Source organism: Sebastes fasciatus, chromosome 13 (assembly GCF_043250625.1).
Source record: "Sebastes fasciatus isolate fSebFas1 chromosome 13, fSebFas1.pri, whole genome shotgun sequence".
In the NCBI taxonomy this organism is placed as follows: domain Eukaryota; kingdom Metazoa; phylum Chordata; class Actinopteri; order Perciformes; family Sebastidae; genus Sebastes; species Sebastes fasciatus.
In genome coordinates, this window is record NC_133807.1 from 2,530,001 (window position 1) to 2,553,709 (window position 23,709).

A 23,709-nucleotide genomic window follows, 5' to 3' on the forward strand; every position below is an offset into this window, starting at 1 on the left:
CTCAGCTTTTTCACACGCTTCGAATATACATATTTACCACTGCTCCAGAGTGGCCGGCGCTGCGATGACTTCACTCGTCAGCTCAGAGCTGTCGTACACACAGTCGCGTTTAAAAAACGGAGGCTCACGCTAATAAATGATCAGAGTGTCATTTATTACTGTGTCGACTACTTCGGGGAAGCTTTAGGTCTGCAAAACAGGTTGTTCCAGGATGACAGTAACCGCACATTTGCCTTATGATCACACACACACACACACACACACACACGCACACACACACACACACACACACACACACACACACAGTATGATAGCACAACCAGTGGTGATGCCACACCTGGAGACGGGACGCAGCACACGGGAGATAAGCTAAAAAAGTCTGGTTGTGCCGTTGTGGCTGAGCAGATGTCAGCTCTGGTGGCCCACAGTTTACATGCAGCGCACATGCAGGTTGTGCTTAAAGAAGTGCTTCCCAACCTGGGGGATAAATCACAATACTCCTTCTTACCAAGTCATTTCTGCATGTAACTTAACTCTCTAAAGTTTCATGTTCTAGTAAATCAATTAGTTTAAAGTGTTTTCTGGTCGCATTTTTTTTTTTTTTTTGGGGTATCGTGATTGTTAGGCTTTTTTTCCATTCCTAGATTGACTTTAGCGAATATTTCCTATCCAAAAAACATTGGACATTTAACCAGGAGATCCGTGTTTGAGGCCGTTGTTGACCGGTCTTTTGTTTTGTAAGTTACGTTAGTGACGTTTGACGATTGTTACGTTTTGTATTGACGTTTGTGACATGTTTTCTGTAGTTGTGTTACGTTGTGTCCGTATGTATTTCACTTAGTTTACTTAATTACTTTGAGCCCAACCATGACATTGGTGGTTTTCTTGCTGTGGACGTTTGCGTGGTGTACAAATGACATGCGAGAAGGCTAAAATGCGTTCTCATGACACGCAGAAAGTCTGTGTAATGTCGTGGTATTTATATGCCTTTCCGTGCGAATGGGTTTAATAAGATGGAACTCATTTGTAAAACTAGAAAAGTGCAGTCAGTAGAGGTCAGATTTGCACCAGGTGTGTCTCCCTCTGCCCTCCCAAACAAAGAAGAGTTGATACTCACTCAATTAACCCTCCCGGCTCCCTTAAGCCGGCCCACACATGATTAGCGGTAAAATCACTCTGTGCTGGCTGTGCCATTGTTTTCCGATGGGGAGAGCGGTGCCGCCCAATTATGCAGAAGCGTGGCGTGGCGTGGCGTGGCGTGGCGTGGCGTGGCGTGGCGTGGCGTGGCGTGGCGTGGCGTGGCGTTGCGCACCACCGAAATTGCCACCAAGCCTGGCGCTCAGAGTTCAAATTTTTGTTGACATAATATACCTGCGTTGCGCTTTGCATTTGCAAGGCTCTTCACCTAAAGAGTACGCTAGATTAAAAAAATGATCCAACCGAAAAACCCAGCCCAGTGTTGCCAACTCTTTTCCAATGGAAGTAGCTAGCAGCTCTAGCTCCAAACGTCCCTAAATCTAGAGAGAAAGTCGCCAAGGCGGCGACACTTTCAGCCCGTCCCTTCAGGCCTCCCTCCACAGCCACGTCCCCAAAATGATCATTATGAACATAAACATATCATAATGAACGTAAACAACGAACATGGACATTGTTAGTACTCACAGTTGTCCATCTCGCAGCTTGTGGAAAACTCCAGTGACGCGTAATGAGTGCACGGGCAAAGTGCGCACAGGATGACAGGCAGGTAGTCTGGAATTTTTTTTTTTTTTTTTTTTTGTCTGAGCATTTGATTTATTGATTGCTGTCGGTATGTAATGAGAATTTCAACAAATATAACAAAAATGTTTTGAAGAACACTACCAACCCTAGCTTTAAGAGGAGTGAGGAGTTAGCAGTCAATGACGGTATAAAACAGTTAATAAAATATGTTTTTCAAATAGTGTGAATCACCGCAACCACAAGAGGTATTTGTTCAACAGTCATAAATGAGCACAACAAATGTTAGGCTGATGGGTCCAGTAGTATGAAAGATTAGCTGCGGACAGACAGACACACACGACCGAAGGCATGATCTCCCTACAAGCTTATGCCTGAAAAAAACAAATGTTCTGATCTAATGTCCCTTGAGGGCCTTATTGTGTGACTTTTTATAACGTCGGTGAATATACTATGTCTGTTTGCAAATGGAAGAGCTCAGTATCACGTCTGTTTTTATACTTGAAGAGCTCGTTGACCTTAATTTGTATGCATACCAGGAAGTGTTGCTGGCCTCCTCTGATTGTCCGGGGTGAGAGCCTATATATGTGTGGTGCTGTTTGTCTATATGAACTCTGCCTGATGAAGCACTGAGGACCAAAACGTCAATAAATTCAGTACGAGTGATACCGGACAGTGTGCAGGATCATTTGTTTTCTTTCCATTTCAAGAATTTTATAACATCACACCTCATTTTTCTTCATTCCAGAGCAGCAACCTGTCTTGTTTCGAAACACAGACAATCATTTCTATCAGGTTCTTGAAACAAGCTGATTTCTATTGGAAACATTGAAAATATCAGAGTGCCGGCGGCTTTTGTCACAGAGGCTTTTAGGACTTGATTATAAACAGAAATGACTGGATGAGATGGATATTTTGGATACTTATTGGCCTCTAAAAATCTTTCTTATCTGACAAAGAAATCTGCTCATAACTCACATCCACACTGCAACCACACGCAAGCAGACATCTCTTCATTTTACGGGGTCACAATCCAAAAAGGTTGAGGCTTAAAGAACTGAGCAAAGGCGCTGCCACATTTTACTTTTTAGGATCGTACCACTTCCAAAACAGGGTGTCAAATTCCTATTTTACGTTCACTGTTAATATACTTTTTTGAAAGCGATTGCACCCTCAGGAACCCTGACGTGTAAGCTAAGAGCGCACACACACACACAGAAACAAAGAAAGAAGGGAGCCGTGATGCACTTTATACAAAACTAACGCCCCCAGCAGCAGACCTCCTGGTGAGAAGCTGGAGGTGGACACCCTCCTGTGGATGTTCTTGAACTCGCTGCCCCTGGAATCCAATCCAGCCTCAGCGACGCTCCTCCCCCTCTCCAGAAACTCTCCTCTACCAGCCGCGCTACTCAATTACAGCCATAATGGTTCATTTCTGCACCCCGAGACACACGATACACTGTAGCAACCCAGATTCTGTGTGAGACTTGGCGAAAGTCTTAACTCTGGGAAACAAAGAGTGTAGCCTAGAAAACTGGCTCCCACCTCATTAACAATCACATTTTCAGTCATCCACCCCCCCACACCCCCTCCCCTTTCTCCTCTCACCCTCCCCATCCCCTATCCTTTGTTTTTATTACCATTCTATATCTACTACGTCCATCGTTGTAAATCCACCGCGCTCGCTGGGAGTATTTTTCTTCTTTTCTTTTTTTTTTTTTTTTTTTTAGAAAAGCTGCTCACTTTCTTTAACTTTGTATTCCTTTTGGTTTCATACGACTAGGCAGGCTGCACATTATCCTCATAATTTTCACTCCCATGAGGCGAGGGCGCTTCGGTGAGGTTGCAAAGGCCCCCCATTTTTTTTTCTTAAATGTGCGTGTGGAAATAATGATTGTAATGGTTTGCAGCTGAGTAGAGGGAGCTGTGAATGACATTATGATTGTGGTGCAATTACCGAGAGCATGAAAACAGACTGTCAGTCATAGTAATGAGTAATGACTCAAATAACACATTTAAGACAACACATAATAATAACAATAATAATAATAATAATAATAATAATAATGATAAAAGAAAAAAGTAATAATAAATAAATAAAATAATAAATAAAAATAAATTACCAATATTGATGATGATAATAAAATAACACAAGTAACAATAATGACAGTAAAGTGGTAAAAGAGAAAAAATAAAAAATGATGAGGATAATAAAATAACAAAAATAAATAAAATAAAAATGAAGTTATAATAATAATAATAATAATAATAATAATAATAATAATAATGATAAAATAAAAAAGTAATAATGATAATAAAATAATAAATAAAATAAACAAAAATAAAACAAATAACTTACACACTAAAAGTACTAATATTGATGATGATAATAAAATAACATAAGTAACAATAATGACAGTAAAGTGATAAAAGAGGCAAATTAATAAATGAAAAATAAATAATGATGAGGATAATAAAATAACAAAAATAAATTATATAAAAATAAATATATAATAATAATAATAATAATAATAGATGCATACCCTGTATGAATCTGATACTACAAAGCATTCAGGCATCCCAGGACCTCTGGAGGGTTCTTCGTTCAACAGAAAGGTTTCGGTTGCCTGAAATGTAACACAACAGTCATTTATTCATTAGTTGACTCTGTCCCTTTATGTTCAGGGAATCTAAATACACAGAAAAACTGGCTGCAAAGCTGTAAACGCAGATTTTGGATGTGAGAATCCTCCTCATCCAGCTGCTTCTTATATTGACCTATTTATTAATCATCCTCAAGTCCCACCACAAGATAACTACTTTAGAACTTTACATTCTACACACACACAGTTCACGGTGTGTGCTGCCTGCCTGAACCCATGTGCTGTGCAGGCCCGAGGCCCGGCCCTGCCAGTCACCACCACTTGAATGGGGAGCAAAGTGTTTAGCTGCCTGCCGTACTCCGTACACACAATACTCCAGCACAATGGCATTTCCTGTCCCTGCTATTCCACCTGCATGGTCACTTTTCTGTGCAGCGCGCACTGATTCAGCACAAATCATTCACACACACACACACTCTCGTACGGACGCGGTCACATACTAAACACAGACCCACATATATATATAGAGGCCATACATCTGCCTCACATATTCACACATACAAGCCCCTTAGCCACAAGTCCTGCATCGCATTCGCTGATAGATGCAGCTAAAGTATTTATTCTAAGTGTTTGTTTCCATTCAGTGCGGTTCATTTGTATGCCGTGGGACGCGCCGGCAGAGACTTGGGCTCTGAATGAGCATCCATTGCTAGTTCTGCTGTCAATTGAGGCAGCCAGGCCAGACAACATGGATGGGAGGGAACCACAGACTGAGGATCTGGATCAGGGATGGGAGAGCTGGCCCGTGGCTGTTACTTTTTAGTCCAAACTGGTACAAATTGGTTTCCGCCAGGCTAAATTTGAATGTCTGTTTTGGATATCAACTAAACCTGTTATAGGCGAGGGCTAAAAATTGCTATAGGTTGATGAAAATAACTCGGAAGGAAGTTTAAGACCAGGAGTTTAGAGGAGAAGGAATAATCCCATTTTCCATAACTTCTCGTCTCTTGACATACCTTAAGCAGAAACAAACACGGACCCAAAACAGGAACAAACATCGCTCGTAGCCAGCTACGAAATGTAAAGTTATGCTATTTAAACTGGCATGTGAGGTAAACAATCTTTTAGGGGATTCAAACAGACTTTAGGTTACTTAAGCATTTGCACATGCACACACGGTGACACGGGATCGCACTTGGGAGAAATGCATGCGCAGACACATGCATAAACACACAGCACTATAATAAGTCCCAGACTCGGGCTAACCGAGCTGCGGCTGGAGACACAGGCTACACAGGCTATTCATATCCTTCAGAATGAGAGGTTACAGCTCGAGTCTTTTTCCCTTTTTCACTGTTAACACAGGAAGGGCACCTGCGTGTGTGATTTCAATCCACCTCTACGGGCCGATCGATTAACATAAGATCAACATTGGTTTTGTTTAGCGTTGCCTCGCTCGTTCGCGGTCAATTCAGTGAGGTTCCACGTGGAACGTTCACTAAAAAAAAAAAGTTAGAACTCAAGTCATCCAAGTGACTAAGAAAACACTCCTCCTGGCGTTCAGCCTCAGCATCCAACCTCTGGCCTGTCATCATTAATATGTGGGGAAACACTGGAGGGAAACCATTTGAAACCATTTGTCCCACTAAATGGTGCCCTTGTCAAGCTCTCTGGGCTTTCTGTTGAGCTCTTAAACTGCCCGGTCCGGCTGAAGGATATATTTTACTCTGTTGATAATCACAGAGTAGCACAGAGCGAGGCGTGTTGGTAGTTCTACTTGACTATTTCTGACAGGTTTGAGTAATTTAAAGTTGAAAAATGATTTGCGCTGCACAGACATAATAAACGAAAGGATAAAAACACGGGTCCGCTAATGAATTAGGAGTATCTTTGTCATATCTTTGTTTGAGACTGATTGTTTGATGTAGCTCACGGCAGCACTGGCCCATTTCCCCCCCAGTTTTTATGGAGCATGGTATCAATTATATATGTGTGTTTTTCTATATATATACATGCAGCATATGCTCAATCCATATGGCCGGCCTAGAGCTAGAATAGGCGCAGAGCCTCATGTAATTAACACTTAAAAAGCTCTAGAAATCATTTGATGTCTGGGACGTTTTTTGGTGGCCGAGACGGAGTGTAATACAACACTGAAATGGTTGTCAGATTTTATCAATGGAGAGCGCAGACAATGTCCTTATGACTCTAAACAAAGTGGGAAAGAGAATGAGGACATTTCAGAGCCCAGGCCAAAGAACAGAAGAGAACATGACGTTTTCTCGGTCAAGTCTCCGTATTATGTATGTGTGATGTATTAAAGAGACTGTTCAATGATTTGGGGGAAATTCAACTTGGTGCTTTCTTTCAGCAAGTGAGCTGAGAATATATAAATCTCATGTGCACGAGAACCAACTAGCCCCATTTGTCACCGAAGAACTCTGTATTTTACTCCGTGATCCGGTCACATAGTGTTCCCAATACAAACCCCCCAAAAAGCCCTGTTGTGGTTTTTTTGCCTGTTATTCAGCCAAAGGTTACATGTTCAAAGGTATTTAAGCTATTTTGGAGACAGTAGAAAATGGACAGGATATCGACGCGTAGTGGGGGGAGTTTGCAGTTCGGTGTGCTGAGGATCTCATCGCTGCTTTTTGCAGATGATGTGGTCCTGTTGGCATCATCGGTCTGTGACCTCCAGCACTCACTGGATCGGTTCGCAGCCGAGTGTGAAGCGGTTGGGATGAGGATCAGTACCTCTAAATCTGAGGCCATGGTTCTCAGCAGGAAACCGATGGATTGCCTACACCGGTTAGGGAATGAGCCCTTACCCCAAGTGAAGGAGTTCAAGTACCTCGGGGTCTTGTTCGCGAGTGAGGGGACAATGGAACGTGAGATTGGCCGGAGAATCGGAGGGGGGGGGGGGGGGTATTGTATTCGCTTTACGGCACCGTTGTGATGAAAAGAGAGCTGAGCCGGAAGGCAAAGCTCTCGATCTACCGGTCAATCTTCGTTCCTACTCTCACCTATGGTCATGAGGGCTGGGTCATGACCCAAAGAACTAGATCGCGGGTACAAGCGGCCGAAATGGGTTTCCTCAGGAGGGTGACTGGCGTCTCCCTTAGAGATAGGGTGAGAAGCTCAGTCATCCGTGAGGGACTCGGAGTAGAGCCGCTGCTCCTTTGCGTTGAAAGGAGCCAGCTGAGGTGGTTCAGGCATCTACAAGCAAAACTTCATACATCATTTTTTTTGGGACCGGTGCAAACGAGAGGAGGATGTGACGTTCGGTTGTTTGAGCTGGACAGAGCGTTCAGATCTCAATGTGTACACAGGAGACACATATTAACAACAGGTGTAAATGTAATCTAGATACACCAGGTGTAAAGGGGGTCGGTGTAATGTAAAAGACATCGGTCTTAGTGATGAACCCACATAGAATTATCCTTCAGCTCTACAGAGCATTATAGAGTCTTTCATCTCGTTGTTTTCATTTTCTGTCTTTAAACTTTAAACTGTTATGGTTCATTTTCACAGCTTGCATCATGTTTTCAACCATACCAACCATTTGCAGCAAAAAAGCTCTAAAAAACCACCCTACACTATCTGCACAGCGCCAAACAATAAGCAAAGTTAGCGACTAGCTGGTGAACATAGTGGACCTTCTAGCAGCTAAAGAGCCAGTTGGTGGAGACCAAAAGAGAGCTGTGGACATCAGTCATCAGGTGGTCAGAAATACGACTCCAAATGAATGCTAATGTTGCTCCGTAACTGCTGGAAGTGTAAATTAAAAAACTGTCTGCTGATCATCATATCAACTTAAAAGGTGATCATAAGTCAATGTTTTGTTCACAGCTTGTTTCTGCTGCCCCCAAGTGGCCAAAAAAAAGAGTCATTTCAGGTTTAAAGATGTAAAATGTTGCTAGGTAACGAGGTTTTGATTTTAATTGGAACGTTCAAATTGGTAATACTATCTGATTACATCTCAGACTAACATATGGAGTCCTAAGATCACTTCAAAAAGTGTAGTACAGAAAGTAGGGACCTGGAGTCAGGAGTTGTTTAGCTAGCTTCACATAAAGACTAGAAGCAGAGGGAAACAGCCTGACTCTGTCCACATGTGAAAAAACATGACTACACCTAACTAACTAACTAACTAACTAACTAACTAACTAACTAACTAACGAACTAACTTCTAACTAACCTTGAAGTTGTTTCTTGAAAAGGCATGATGCACCAGCATGTCTTTTTACATTTATTTTTTTTGTACAAACCCCGCAACCTCATTGTCACGGAGAGACATAGGATGGCTGCACCAAGAACTAGTTGAAGCACGTACCTCCCCCTAAACACAACTAGTCATTACACTTTTCAGAGTTAATTAGTAAAATGTAGACATGTTGGTAGGCATCTTTGGACAGAGCCAGGCTAGCTGTTTCCTCTGTCTCCAGTCTTTATGCTAAGCTAGGCTAAACTCAATCTCAGAAAGAAAGCAAAGAGGGGAATTTCTGAAAATGGTGTTAGTTCTAATGATGCGTTCCAGACAACTCGGAACATGAAGATTTCTGACCGCCGTCTAGAATAAAAACAATGGAATACCACTCAAAGAGTTCCTGTACTTGTGAACTCAGGGCAAATCCATCTACCCCGACTTCACGAAGAAGCAGTTGTCAGATGTCACACTGGAATGTGCACATTGTAAATGGTAAACGATCAACTGAAAGGCAACGTTAAGTACATTTGCCTGTATTGAGGTTATTTAAAATGATTTGCCGGTTAGACTGTTATCAGGTTATTAAATGGGAGTTATCAGTGATTATAAGCCTCATAGATATGGATCAGAAGGGGACTGCTACACCCAGCAGTAGATTTTATCATCTATCATCACATGGGCGATCACCGAAAGAAGGAATAAAAGAAGGTGATGGCGACCTCTAGCGACCGTAGTAATTATGACAGGGGCAGAAGAAGAAGTCAGGCGCTGTGCAAAATGTAACGTTTAATTCAGTTTTTTGCAATGTGTTAGAACATGTTGCTTTTAAGTTTTGCTTAACATTTACAGCGTAATAGTTAGGGATGTCCATAATTAACCGTTTAACTGTTAACCGACATTAAGCATTTTAACCGATTAACGCTATCGGTTAAAACGGTTAAAAGAAATGTTAATAATGAACTCAAAAGCTGAGCGGCTCAGAGGAGCGCCTCGTCTCTTTAAGGAGAAAAGCTGGTCCACCTTAACAGCCCACCTTAAGAGGTGGAGCCGGAGTTGCAGGATACAGGAAGTCGGCTCCGGTCTCTGGCTCGCTTGGTTGGAGCGGAGGAGTTGTAGTTTCATAGCATTTATTCACCGACAAATAAACTGTACACACACTGCTATACCTACGTTCACAGCTAGAACGCCACCAACAACCTCACACTCACCGCCAACACACACACAGTCTGTTGGAAACTCACTAAAGTTACTCAGACTACATGTGCGGCGGCGAGCACGAAGCCAATGCTAGAGCTGCTAACGTAGCACAAATACACACACTGTTGGACACTCGCTAAAGTTCCGCAGACTACGTGTGCGACGGCGAACACGAAGCCTCCGACAATGCTAGAGCTGCTAACGTAGCACAAATACACACAATGTTTATTGGCCACTCGCTAAAGTTATGCCGGGCAGACACACAGCTGACAACCTGCTAAACTAAACTAAATGTGCAGTGGAGACTTTTACTGGGAAAGTGGCTGCATGTCCGCGACACTACACGCAGCATCGTAGCTGCTAAATTAACACTCCCGGACGGTGAACTGGAGACTCCCGTCAACCAATAGCTGTTGTGCTCCTGCAGCTGGTACACCGCTGCATGCGAGGCACAAATCTTGTCAGTTAACGGTTAATAATCGGTTAACGAGGGTTGGTTAGTGGTTAAGAATTTTTTCAAAATGAGCATCCCTATTTTACAGCGTAGTTGGTGTAGCAGGCCCCTACTGACCCACATCTATGAGGCTTACAACAACTCACATTTAATGACCAGATGCAGCGGGTGCAAAAACACATACTATCATATAGTAAAACACTTTCTGCGCGTAAATTGATTGATTGTTAAATAGAATGTGTAATGGCGTCTGTTACCTCATGTGTCATTTTTCCTCCTCTGTTTGGTTTATATATGCAAGGAGGCTGCACTGGTTTCAATTGTGTGCACACTTGCCAAAGAAACATCAGTTTGTCACGGTAAGCCATGTTTTTTGTTTACGTTTGGCGTCGTGCACCTGGAACGCTTGGAGGTCGGAAATGGAAATTTCAACTGGGAAATTCCGACCTCTGACTTTGACTGGAACGCAGCGTTAGCACCGAAGGTTGTTAAACCCGTCGATCGACCGATGTACTCTCACAGGCGTGCAAAGAGGCCTACTGAGCATCCTATTGCGTGAGTCTGAATGAATCCTGATCTCTACAGTACCTCAGCTGCACTCTGCGTCTCTCTGATGGATATACAATTGAATACAATCAGTCAGATCTAAAGGGGGGGTTCTCAAATTGGCTGTCTTTCATGGCAGTGGATATATTAGAGCACATATACATATGGCCCACCTTCCCCACCTTCTCTCTCATTCTCTTGATCATACACAGACACACACCAGCACGAAAACCACCTGGGTTTCCATGTTTCTGGATGCACAACAATCCCTGAGAGGCAGGTATCTTCACAATCACACATTATTCCACCGCAGCATCCTAATCATTCGCAGCATTTGTCTGTGTGAGCTCAACAGTTTCTAGAGCATCGGAGACTTTTCACTTCTCCTGCAAAACACAACTGACATCCTAACCAGTCCCACTTCATTCAGCCTTAATTGTATCCTCATTCTTCACCTGGTAACAAGCTAACAAACCTGTGCAGATGTGGCAAGCACATCAAAGAGAGGGAGGGATGGGAGGGGGAACTTGTTTGTAGAAAAAAATGTGTGGGGGAATATGAAAGGGGGAAATTTACGTTGTGTGAGTCCAAGCCAGCGCCACCTCAGGGAGAAATGCTGGAAAAATGTGATATTTTACACCTGCATCTCAGGAGGTGAGGAATGAGACAAGGAGCAGGGGAGGCGGTAATTAGAGGAGTGTGTGTGCATGTGTGTGTGTGTGTGTGTGTGTGTATGTGTGTGTTTATAAAGGATATTTAGTATGTTTCTGGGGCTTGCCACTGGTTCTTTTTCAGCATTCAATTTGGTACGATGCATTCGATGCCAGATTATTAAAAATGCTAAACCTGGTTACGAATGCTAAAAAAAAAAAAGTGTTGAAAATTTAAACAAATATGCTAATATTGTTACAGTGATAAATAGCTGGCAAGCTCTGTTTAATGAATAATGCTATTGGCTCTAATTCCTCATTAAGGCCCTAAAGACGAGAGCGAAGACAGAAAATACATGTATTGTTGTTGTGTGTGTGTGTTTTTTTTTTTCCAAATTAAACTCAGAAGGCAGAAGATACCAACACCTTCCCAAATTAAGTAGATTCAAATTACTCGGTTACACAGCTGGTGTGCAGTCTGGGGTGTCTTGTGAAACCAATTAATGTGAGGGTTAAGTCTTGATAAAGTAATTGAGGCAGGGTTAGAAATGAGATGGAAGAGTTAGGAGCGTAATGTGATCAGCCCGAGCTTGATGAGACGCTGCAAAAAAAAAAAAATATCTGTCTCGAATTGTGAGCATTGTAGTTTCGTTATAACAAGTTATTAAAGAAATCTGTCAGTGTTGTTTCTAAAGCAAAGTATTCTGATCTGGTGGTCTGAAGTCAAATGATCCTCACACCTCATGTGTCTGCGTTCAAGATATAGTTACTTGTTTAAAGAAAACTCTAAAGGCCTTTACACAGCGGGGGGAATAACCAATAAATGACACGAAATACTTGCATCGATGAAAATTTGCGACAGTTGAAATAATTTTTCAATAAAGAGTTTGAATTAGGGATGCTCAATTTGAAAAATGTTCTTAACCGATAACCGACCCTCGTTAACCGATTATTAACCGTTAACCAACAAGGTTTGTGCCTCGCGCCAGCTGCAATGTATGAGCACAACAGACAACTGAGAACCCAGTTCACCGTCCGGGAGCGTTAACTTAGCAGCTACGATGCTGCGTGTAGTGTCGCGGACATGCAGCCACTTTCCCAGTAAAAGTCTCCACCGCACATTTAGTTTAGTTTAGCAGGTTGTCAGCTGTGTGTCTGCCCGGCATAACTTTAGCGAGTGTCCAACAGTGTGTGTATTTGTGCTACGTTAGCAGCTCTAGCATTGCCGGAGGCTTCTTGCTCGCCGCCGCCGCCACACATACAGTCTGTCAGCGCGACGTAACTTTAACGAGTGTCCATGTGTGTGTGTTGGCGGTGAGTGTGAGGTTGTTGGTGGCGTTCTAGCTGTGATCGTAGGTGTAGCAGTGTGTGTACAGTTTATTTGTCGGTGAATAAATGCTATGAAACTACAACTCCTCCACTCAAGCGAGCCAGAGACCGGAGCCAGCTTCCTGTATCGTGCAACTCTGGCTCCGCCTCTTAAGGTGGGCTGTTAAGGTGGACCAGCTTTTCTCCTTAAAGTGACGAGCCACTCCTCTGAGCCGCTCAGCTTTTGAGTTCATTATTAACAATTCTTTTAACTGTTTTAACCGATAGCGTTAATCAGTTAAAATGCTTAATGTCGGTTAACGGTTCATTTTTAACATCCCTAGTTTAAATAGATTCACGCAGTCAGAGGCCGAAATCGGGATCCCATAGAGTGCTACAGGAATGAGTCCTACAACCCGGATGAGTTAGCATTTTACCACTTCCGGTTCCCTCGTCTGGAAGTCAATGGGTTCTTTGAATGGGTCTTTTAGTTAGATGCCTGAAATAAGGTCTGTGGCCTTACCAAGCTGAAGAGATTTTAAGGTTTTGTTCCACGACATAAAATACATCAGTAAATATCCCGCTCAACAATTGTTTATACTCACGCTCATGCCGGTGTAGTTCGTTTATAGCCTAACGTTAGCTTTTTACTTCTGGCGATTACATTTACACTTCAAAAATCATAAAAGTGGTGTTCATTTGTGAAGATTATCTTGCTGAACAAAACGTGGAAGTATCATAAATGTTTGTTTGCCACAGAGCTTATTTTCTGCAATAATCCAAAACCCAATGGAAAAATCCCATTGGCTTTTTGTCGAGGAACCAGGGCGATGCTAACTTCCTGGTTGGCCTACAAAAATACGTCATCCCTGCAGCGCTCTATTGACACAGAGCAGAGTTTGGCAGTCTGTCTGAGGTAAATGATTTTATAGCCTAAACAACTGTAAGCCAATTTACTTTCCTTTAAGCGAAATGCTCTGAATGAATTTTCCTCTGGTGAACAGGTACGCAGTGTCCATGTCTAGTACATGTAATATTTTCGTTCTGTGTGAAAGTACTTAAAAAAACAACAAAACAAAAACAACAGGAAATTCTGACCTCTGACTTTGACTGGAACGTGTTGTACACTATAGTGTCGGTATTGAATATGTCCATTCCACACAACGTGATTGGTTGATGCATTTCAGAAAACTATCAACCTAGTTCTGAAATAAAATGGTGCTGCTTTTACGCCATGTGATTTTTGGTTTCTGTGTGAAAGACAAAAACAACAATAAAAACAAAAATAACAACAAAAACAAAAACAACCTCCGACTTTGACCGGAACGTGTTGTTGTACATTATAGTGTATGTACTGAATATGTCCGTTCTGCACAACTTGATTGGTTGATGCCTTTATTTGCAGTGCGAATGTTCAGAAAATCGACCTTGTTCCGAAAAAAATAACATTGTTTTTTCACCGCGTACTATTCACGTTCTGTGTGAAAGTCTTCATGACAAAGACAACAAAAGAAAAACAACTGGGAAATTCCAACCTCCGACTTTGACTGGAACATGTTGTTGTACAATATAGTGTATGTATTGAATATGTCTGTTCCGCACAACGTGATTGGTTGATGCCTTTATTCGCAGTGCAAAAGCTCAGAAAAATCGACTTTGTTCCCGAAAAAATAATCACTTTTTCACCGCTTAATATTTGTGTTCTGTGTGAAAGTCCTCATGACAAAAACAACAGTTTGAAAAAATATATTGATGTATGAATTAATGGCACGAAATAAAGACGCCCCCGGTGTGTAAAGGCCTTAAAGCTGTATTGGGAACAGGTGAGATTACTCACTCCGTTGTTTTTTTTCTATTCACGTTTGTTCATTTTCAATACTCACTTAAACAAGTCATAAAGACGGGCTGCAAAAGACTCCCCGCTGCTTTCATCTGGCACAAAGTGCTCTCCACTAACAAGTTCATCACAGTGTACTTTTGATCTAAAATTACCATTCATCATTTCAAGAGTAAATGCTCCATTAGAAGAGGTATCACTCCGAAAAACAGCTCTTCGTTCCTGTGAGAGTCTGTTTTAATTGCTAAGATACTTTATTTTACGAATGCTTCACGGTGACCTTGAAGAGGGCTGACACAGAATATTGGCAAATAAACTACCTATGAACTTTTATGTTTTTGTTGGCCTGTACCTTGTAAATCATTAAGCATTTGTCTTGGTTTACTCATAATGATTTAAAAGAAGTCATTACAGACACCCGACACTCATTAACCTGAAATGAAAGGGGTACTCAACTGATCTCACTACACTCATAGTGGAGAGTAATACTCCGTATGTGAACAAAGTTATTTAACGTCTTTCCAAAGCCTGAGATGTCACGGTGATGTCATCAGGGTTATCTTGAATTAAGGCTTGACTTCAAATATTTAACAGAAAGCCTGTGCTACAAACTTGGGCCATGGAGTTTGAAAAATGAAGGCATTCAAAAAGCAGGAATGATTAAATAATCAATGCTGTAAAGTTGCATTGTGGGAATCGTAGGATCTAGCTTTTGCGAAGCTTGACTCGTCAGAGGGAATGAAAGTCAGAATATTTCGACCTCTGCTGCTTGGATTTTGACCATTCTTATTTCACTCTGTCTCTCTGAAGTCCCCTACCTTTACGCAAGTGCAACACTAAATCACTGGAGTGCCCCTTTAAGTCTGCTTTTTTTTGTCTGCCTCTACCAGTGGCTTGGCTTTTAAAGAGATACACGCAAACAATTCAGGCCCACGACTATTTGATTGTGAAAAGGGACACGTTTTTGTCATCAGGGTTATCTTGACTTAAGGTTTGACTTTACATATTTAACAGAAAGCCTGTGTTACAAACTTGGGCCATGGAGTTTGAAAGATGAGGGCATACAACAAACAGGAAAGATTAAATGAATGATGCTATTGAGTTGCATTATGGGAATTGTAGGATCCAATTTTTCTGAAGCTGGACTCGTCAGAGGGAATGAAAGTCAGAATATCTCGACTTCTGTCGCTTTGATTTTGACCATTCTTATTTCAATCAGTCTCTCAGAAGTCCCCAAACTTTACGCAAGTGCAACACTAAATCACTGGAGTGCCCCTTTAAGTTTGTTTTATTCTGCCTCTACCAGTGTCTTGGCATTTAAAGAGTGACACTTTTTTTCTTTCTTTTCTTTTGATTCACATGATCACCCCTCATGATGTGTCCTTGATAGCCACTCTGCTCAACCGTGCAACAATAGCTATACAACAGCTTAAAAAACGATCAACCTGACGAACCCATTCAGAGGTCACTATCCTAATATTTACGCCGTTCGGGGGTATATCAGAGTTTCCATCTTTTAAACTACAAGCACAAGCTTACATGCCACATAAGCTATAGCGGCCTGCATGAAGCCTTATTTATTTTTCCAGGGAAATGTCAAGGCCAGGGCAAACATAAAAGCATATTATTCTGTATACAGTGAGGGATGACATCACTAGCAGCGACAGCCAAGAGGGAGATCACACGAGGCTGGGAAACCGCTTGTCTGATCATCATGTGGCGGGCTGCACACACACACACACAACACACACACACACACACATACACACACGCACGCACACTCCTCGACACACACACACACACACAGTGCGGGATACAATTACCCTAACTGTTTACACAGCACTGCATGATTACTGTAATTGTTTGTTATGCCGCTATACTGCACACCACACATATGCTGATCATGAGAGTGCAGTGGAGACTTTCAATATATATTCAAAACTAATAAGACTAATAATTTGGGACCAAACATGTTTCCAGTTTCATGATGGTGGCTCACATGTCCTATTTGCTTTCCAACACATTAGGGGAAATCAATAACCTGTTGTGCCACAGATCCAGATCATCTCTGCAGAGAAGTGGAGTTTAAGTGTTTATTTAGATGGAGCACCAGCCTTGGGGAGGGGGGGACCCTGACACTGATTGACAGATGCCTCCAGTGCATTCTGACTAAACTAACATGCAACTGAAATATCTGGCACGATTTCATAATATAGCCTTCCCTTTTAAAAAAAAAAAAGAGGTGAGTTGCTGCTATAAGTGGGAGAATAAGAAGTGGAGATAATCCCATGTGAGGCCTGTCCTGAATTCTGTAACATTTTTACTGATGAGCTTCTTGGGCAGCTGCCATGTCAGCGAGGATGCTGGTAAACAAATAATTATTCATACTAATAATCTTCCATATTCATGTGCAAATAAGATCCCCCTTTCCTGGTATCTGAGCGGCTTCAAGGTTGTATGTGGGAGGTTCCCCTAACTATTGCCTGACTTGACTCATTTCATGCCAAAAAAAGGATCTATCTAAGGGTCAAGGATGTGTGAGCTTATATATCATAATAAAACAGACTTATTATTGCTAATTTTGAAACCTACAAGAGCTGCATTCAAATGTGTGTTTTCACAACCTCACAGGGAATACATTTGCCAGTTTAAACACAGTTGAGGGCAAATGGGGATAAAACAGGAAATATATATATTTTTTTCGTATGAAAAGTACTCAGCCAATTCAAGTTATAAGGAAGCCACAAATAAAATCTCAAATGTTGTTGAATAAAAGAAATGAATCATCTCAAACTTTTTTGCTTTGTGATGTCACAGGACTTCTCTGTCAAATAAATCACCTGCGTAATGAAGGAATTGCTCTAATACCGCTGTGCGTAATTACGCACAAATCAAATAGGCACATAATTGGATGCTGGCGCACAGAAAAGGTTCCATCCTCCTATAGCCAAGTTTCCAAACTCTGCTGAACGTTGCCTTTATGTTGGGATTCGGGCTCCTTTACGTGTCACAATGTAACCTTTCACAATAAACTACTATGGCGCCTCTTGAGTAGCTGCTTACACTGTATGATATGCGATAAGGCCTATCTTATATGTGTCTATAAATAGTCAGACAGGCAGGCCCACATCAGAGAGCACAGCAGTGAGGGGAGTCATGTTCTCCATGTCGGCAGAAGGCAGTGGGCATCGGGTGGTGAACTGAGAGGGCTGGACACTGATTTGGCCAGAAACACATTTTGGCAACATGTTGTGCCACTATTAAAATAAGGTATATTATTATATTATTAACATCATTTCAAATACACATGCAACATTCCTCCTAATTTAAAAATAACTATAATAACTGACAGAAAACATGCACAGGTAGGTGGAAGGACTTGGCACAGTCTTTGGTAGACTGTTACGCATTAGCTCCACAAGTAAACAGTAAGAATTGTGAGTGGGTAAGTCAGCCCACTGAACTTTAAAGTTATTCCTGCGTATCATTAAATCTATAAAGGACTAAATGAATCTGAAAGCTGCCTGCATAAATGAGCAAATTATTGGTTTACATAGCACGTACCATTGTGGTGTAGGGAGATGTGCCAACACTCTCAAAGACCCATTTTCCACTCTGAAAAGTTCGGCTTCCAAAAAAAAAAAAAAAAAGTGTGTGGGAGAGAGAAAAGTGGTCGGTTTCTTGTTCAGCTGGGCCTTCTACCGGAAGCGAAAGAGCCCTAACACACGGCCTGCTGCCCGGGAAACATCTTTTTGGGTAATTTGTAGTCAACTCCTCTCAGTCAAGGCAGAGGAGGACCGAGGACAGAGGACAGAGGACAGAGGACAGAGTAATCCAAGTCGTCTGCTGCCAGACTGCTCCGTGCAAGGTGTCTATTCTCGGTTTGATATCTCCATGAACCCGTCGGGCTCTCCGCTCGGTGCCGCTCTCCGTCCAGCCTGTCCGGGACCGGAATGACCACCCGAATCGCCGCGCTCCGTGTGAGCCCCGCTAGTGAAGAGCCGGAGTGTGGCTGAGCACCGACACACCGACACACACACAGTAAGTAGCTCGCAGCCTCTGCTCTGCTTAGCGCGCACCACAATCAGCTGTTGCTCCTGCTAGAAGGGGACGGTCGCCGCGCGCTTTCACCCCTCGTGCATGCTCCGCTTTGCTGATATGAAATGTCCCTTCTTCCTCCTCGGTTCCTCTGCACCGGGTCCTCCCCCCCCCCCCCACCCACCGCCACCTGTTCCTCAGCGGCCGGACAAAGTTGCGGAGAGGACGGCGGCAGAACTCACCATGCGGCAGCGCGGATCAGAGCGGCATCAGAGGAGCGGGACCTGGTGGGACCCGGCGGGACTGTCTACCGGCTACACACAACAACAATGTGGTGAAATGTGCGCGAGACAACGAGCAGCCCAAATGAAGAAAGGCTAGGAGTGAAAACACAGCGTGGCAGCACGTGAGGAGGTGCGGGGTCGTGCTGCGGCCGCGGCCGGAGGAGCGGAGCGGCGCGGCGCGGAGCGGAGGAGCGGCAGGGCTGCTGAATTATTAATAACCGGAGCGGTTCACAGTCTGTCGTGTTCAGTGAGGAACCAGGGCGGCAGCTGGGGGTTTAGAGGAATTAAATACGGGCTCAGAGTAAACCAGGGACGCAGGGGATTAGTAGCTCTCACCGGAGAAAGTGTAGGGGCAGCTCGGGGCCGACGGAGAGGAGAGGGCGGGAGGGAGCGGCAGCGACCGGAGCGGCGGGGGACGCAGCCGCGGCGCGGTCCATCACAAGCAGCTCATCCACCACTAACACAAAGATTACCTGAAGGGGATACAGGGGGACACGAAGCTGTGGACGGCGGTTTGAAAACTTTATAAATGCAGGGAGACATACACGTATATTTTTGTAAATTCAAAACAAAAACTGTCTAATTAGATTTTCTATTGTATTTTGAAGGAGGATAAACGGAACCGAGGTGGGTTAAAGCTCTGCTACCCAGGATTCATTTAATTCCCATGGCAATTTATTGGACCGACCTATAGCCTATTATGTCATGCCTGTGGTGGGAATATATGAGACATTTCAACTGTTAACTGTCGCCTTCTTTTAGAGATGTGTAACACCTTTGTATTTTCCATATTAACGCACAGCCACCGGCCCGCAGCAGGCCTCAGAGTTCACAATCACATCCACAGTCTAACTGTAACAACCTGTCTGTTGATTTGGTCATGAATAAAGCCGTGAGACAGAGCAGGTGCATGACTCCTGGCTCAACACAATATTTATTCACCACAAATATACAATTCAGATGGAATTTCAGCACGCAATAGAGAGATGGCCCGCTTATGAATAAATTACTAAAGTTTTGACCTTTTATGGGAAACGAAGCACTGCACACGTCACTGCGAATAAAACCAATAAAACGATGAGCGCAAAATGGATTCCACCTGCCAGTTTAGTCTGTGTTGGTTCAACTTGATCACTTTACAAGCAGACAAATGAGAAGCTTCTGGACTCCGAGTTGTTCCCAGAGAGGCACACTGAGGGAGAACAAGCCTCACCTTTCTTCACCAAGGACATTAAATGTAAAGCTTCATGAAATACCGACTTTTTTACATTTACTTTGGAATAAAAAAAAGCATTGTAGTTTAATATTTAGAATGTGGGGAAGTTTTAATGGCCTATAATAATTTTGTCAATAGAACAACAGATCTATTTTGAAGTGTTCCATTTTGAATATCTAGACTAAAATATCAGTTTAAATGACCCTTATTTTAACTGAAACCGTTGTTAATTAACGCCTTAATTAATTTGATCAGCGTTCTTGTCACAGTCTTTTAATTTAACACACCAGGCTCCGTTTTTATATTTATAACATTTAATATCCGTCGTTTCTGTAAATTCATTTAAAAGAAACACAAAATATGCCACTTTCCACAGTTTTTAAACGGTGTACAGCTTACAATAAAATACAAAACACAAAGAAATACATGACAAATAATTAGTTTAGGCCTCAAGTATTTGATTTATATATATATATATATATGCTAAACATAATTAGGCTGTGTGACAGTGGGGGATAAATGTACTGAGGTCATATTTTGGGGACTTTAAATGTAGGAAATAGTTATTTGTAAAAAATAATTAATTAATTAATTAAAATAAAAAAGCATCAGGATGAATTTGTTCAATTTATTTAAATTTATTATAAAAAAAAATTTAGTTATCAGCTAACTAATTCAAGGCCCAGATTCTGTCACATTTCCAACTAGAGCATTTTTAAATAGGTCTGATAAATGATTTAGGCAGCAGTAGATGTGAATGTGTGTAATGAGTGTGTGTGGCCTCTTACAGTGAGCGGCCTGCAGGAGCAGAGGGGAACGTCTCAAACTGACTGTTTCAACTGTCTCCAGGCCTCTACGATCACTATGACTTATTACACTGCGTTCAATTATTTATTTATTCATTTATTTATTTTTTAATGGTGCACCACGAACTCATATCATATTCTTTCATTATTCTTCTTAAAAAATATTTAGCCAACCTGCGCACTCTTTGAACAGACAAGGGATTTGTGTTTGAACTGGAAGGATGCTGAATATTGTGTATAAATGTAACGCGAGATAAACGTTCGTTAAAACGTGTGTGAGACACAACTGCATCTTATTACTGTGATATGAAGCCGTCTCAGACTGTTGGTTGATTTTAGTAAAGACTTGACCTGATGCTTTGACCGAAACATTGCTGGCTTTTATTTCTTTAAACATCCTTGAACTTATGCGGCCTGGTTAGGACCTGAACGCATCACTGAGTTGTGTTAATCTGCTTATAGAGCCGTTTAATTTAAATGCTCCCAATTTAAATGTCTGTTTTATTTTAGTGGAGAGAGTAGTCCCGTTTTTTAAATATAATTCATTTGAACATCTGACTCTTTTAGAAATGGTCGTTATGTTCTTAACAGAGCAACAATATTTGGACACATTTGGTCCAGTAACTGTATGAAGATCAGGGATCACATGAGTGACCCTGAAGGCCTCAGCTCTGACAGCGTCTCCACAACCTCTAAACCCGCGGATCACTGCTTTCATCAGGCTGTTACAGATCTGAATATCCTGACCTCCAGACCTCTCCAGACCTCTCCAGACCTCTCTATATCTCGCCATATCTCTCCATACTTCTCCATTTCCACATTGTGCAGTCTGTATTGGCCTCAGACAGCAGCTCGCGCTCATTGTCAGCCTCCTTTCCTCCGGTCCCTCCTCTACACCGTCTCTCTCTCTGGAGGTTTACACACACTGGGAGACAAAAGGTCCACCAGGCAACGGCCTGCCGAGGAATGCTGACCTTGGCACGGCCAGTGGAACCGGTCCGACTCACGGCCCATTCTCTCGTTTCTTTGGCTTTCAATTAAGACGCATTTGACCTGCGCCAACTTCCAAGAGGTGCCACGGGGGATGGAGGCGCAACGGAGACCCGGAGGAGCCCGGTAGTAGGAGCCCCGTAGGAGCCCCGTAGGAGCCATTTCCTGCAGGCTTTAGCTATAGGAACAGGCTGCTGGAGGTGCTGCAGGCCTCTGATGAAGAGGAGAAACTTCCAGCAACGTTAACAGGACAACACGGGAGGTTAGAGAAAATGTAGACTCAGTTTATAGGACAATGATGTAAAGAATAACATGATGTTTAATGACAAACAGCAAACAAGAAGTGCATTAAGGTTAAACTAAGTGTGGGAGGACACTGCATGCCCCTGATATTGTAATATGATTATAAAATGATAATTAACAAGATGAAAATCAATTTGGAATATTGAGGTAAAGTCAAATAAGTAGTAGTGGAGGTGTTGAGGTCTTTTACTGAAGTAAAAGCAGCATTACCACACATTAGAAATACTCCATACAAGTAAAAAATCCTATTCACAATTTGACTTAAGTGAAAATACACAGCAAATTTACTTTATGTAGTATCAAAAGTAAAAGTACTATATAGGACCCTATAATTAGGTTATTAATAATAAGGCATTAAAAAGTGTATTTTAATGTTCTATCTGGTTGAGTTGGAGAACAGTTTAGCTATATGGGGAGATTAATATATAACAATACATATTTTCATGTTGTTATTTTGTTTGTAAAATCTTTAAAGTACCTACAACTGTAACCGTCGGATAAATGGAGTAAAAAGTATTTCCCTTTTAAACGTAGTGATGCACTGACACCAATACCAGATCGGATATCTGGTCGATACGGATTCAAATAAGCTGGATCGGTATCATGACAATGGAGCTGATCTATTCAGTTCAGTTCTATGTTTATATACCCTATACATTATATACTGGAATTTTAATTCCTGTTTCAGTTTTGACCAGTTTGTTGCTGCATTAAAAAGGTCACACTTGAATTGATTCCTGTTAATTTTGAAGCCAAGTTTCTGGTGTATGATTTATTATTTTAATAATAAATAACAATTCAGTAAATGCATATCTATGAATTTATTTGTTACATTTTGTTTCACAAAGTTAGGAAAGCAATGTTTAAGTCAAGCCTGAAATGGCCTTCCATACAACAGAATGATCCCAGTCACTTCCACACAGTGAGGCAAACAGCTTATTAATTAAACACTGGTACCGGGTCAGTACTCGGTATTGGAGCCCAGGTATTGGTTTTTGATCATGCATCCCTATAAATATAAAGTATCTTAAAATAAAGTGCAATACCTCAAAATTGTAGTACTTGAGTAAAACACTTTTCCAGCAGTGAAAATGAGGTCAGAGTAAGTTCCCATTACTGTATGATGAGATAATAAGATAACCATAAGATGTCCAGTCTGACACAATCTGACATTTAGGGTTGATGGGTGAGTTGATTCACTCCTGATGAAATGCTACAGTAAGGTGCCTGAGGAAAAACAATAAAACAAAAGCACACAACCAAAAGAGTAAGATTTCCTCTGAAGAGAGAATGAAAGCTTTGAAAGCTTTTATTTTGTAAATGCTTGCACTGGACCTACCGTAGCAGAGCTTTCAAAAATAAAAGACAGAGAAAAAAATAGAATAGGAACTGCATGAGGGCCACATTTTAACAGACAGAAATATTAAGTTTATTATATAGTTTATAGAGCTGTCAATTGATTAAAATATTTAATCATGATTAATCACATGATTGTCCATAGTTAATCACCGTTAATCAAAAATTTTGCATCTGTTCAAAATATACCTTAAAGGG

At 41.9% G+C, this 23,709-nt stretch overlaps 1 protein-coding gene across 9 annotated transcripts in view; it reads right to left on the reverse strand.

Annotated features, from left to right (window-relative positions):
• The window catches only part of nfixb (nuclear factor I/Xb), a 202,959-nt gene extending 184,238 nt beyond the window's left edge, over window positions 1-18,721 (reverse strand). For 2 of the 9 annotated variants that reach the window (XM_074657260.1, XM_074657257.1), the window contains exons 1-2: window positions 18,083-18,721; window positions 4,260-4,343 (exon numbers count right to left, since the gene is read on the reverse strand). In XM_074657260.1, the coding sequence (XP_074513361.1) occupies window positions 4,260-4,343; window positions 18,083-18,085 (87 nt within the window). In that variant the 5' untranslated portion in view covers window positions 18,086-18,721. The remainder of the gene's footprint in view (window positions 1-4,259; window positions 4,344-18,082) is intronic. The other 7 variants (XM_074657281.1, XM_074657279.1, XM_074657261.1 and 4 more) reach the window with 6 other exon arrangements.
• Window positions 18,722-23,709: the final 4,988 nt, after the last annotated feature.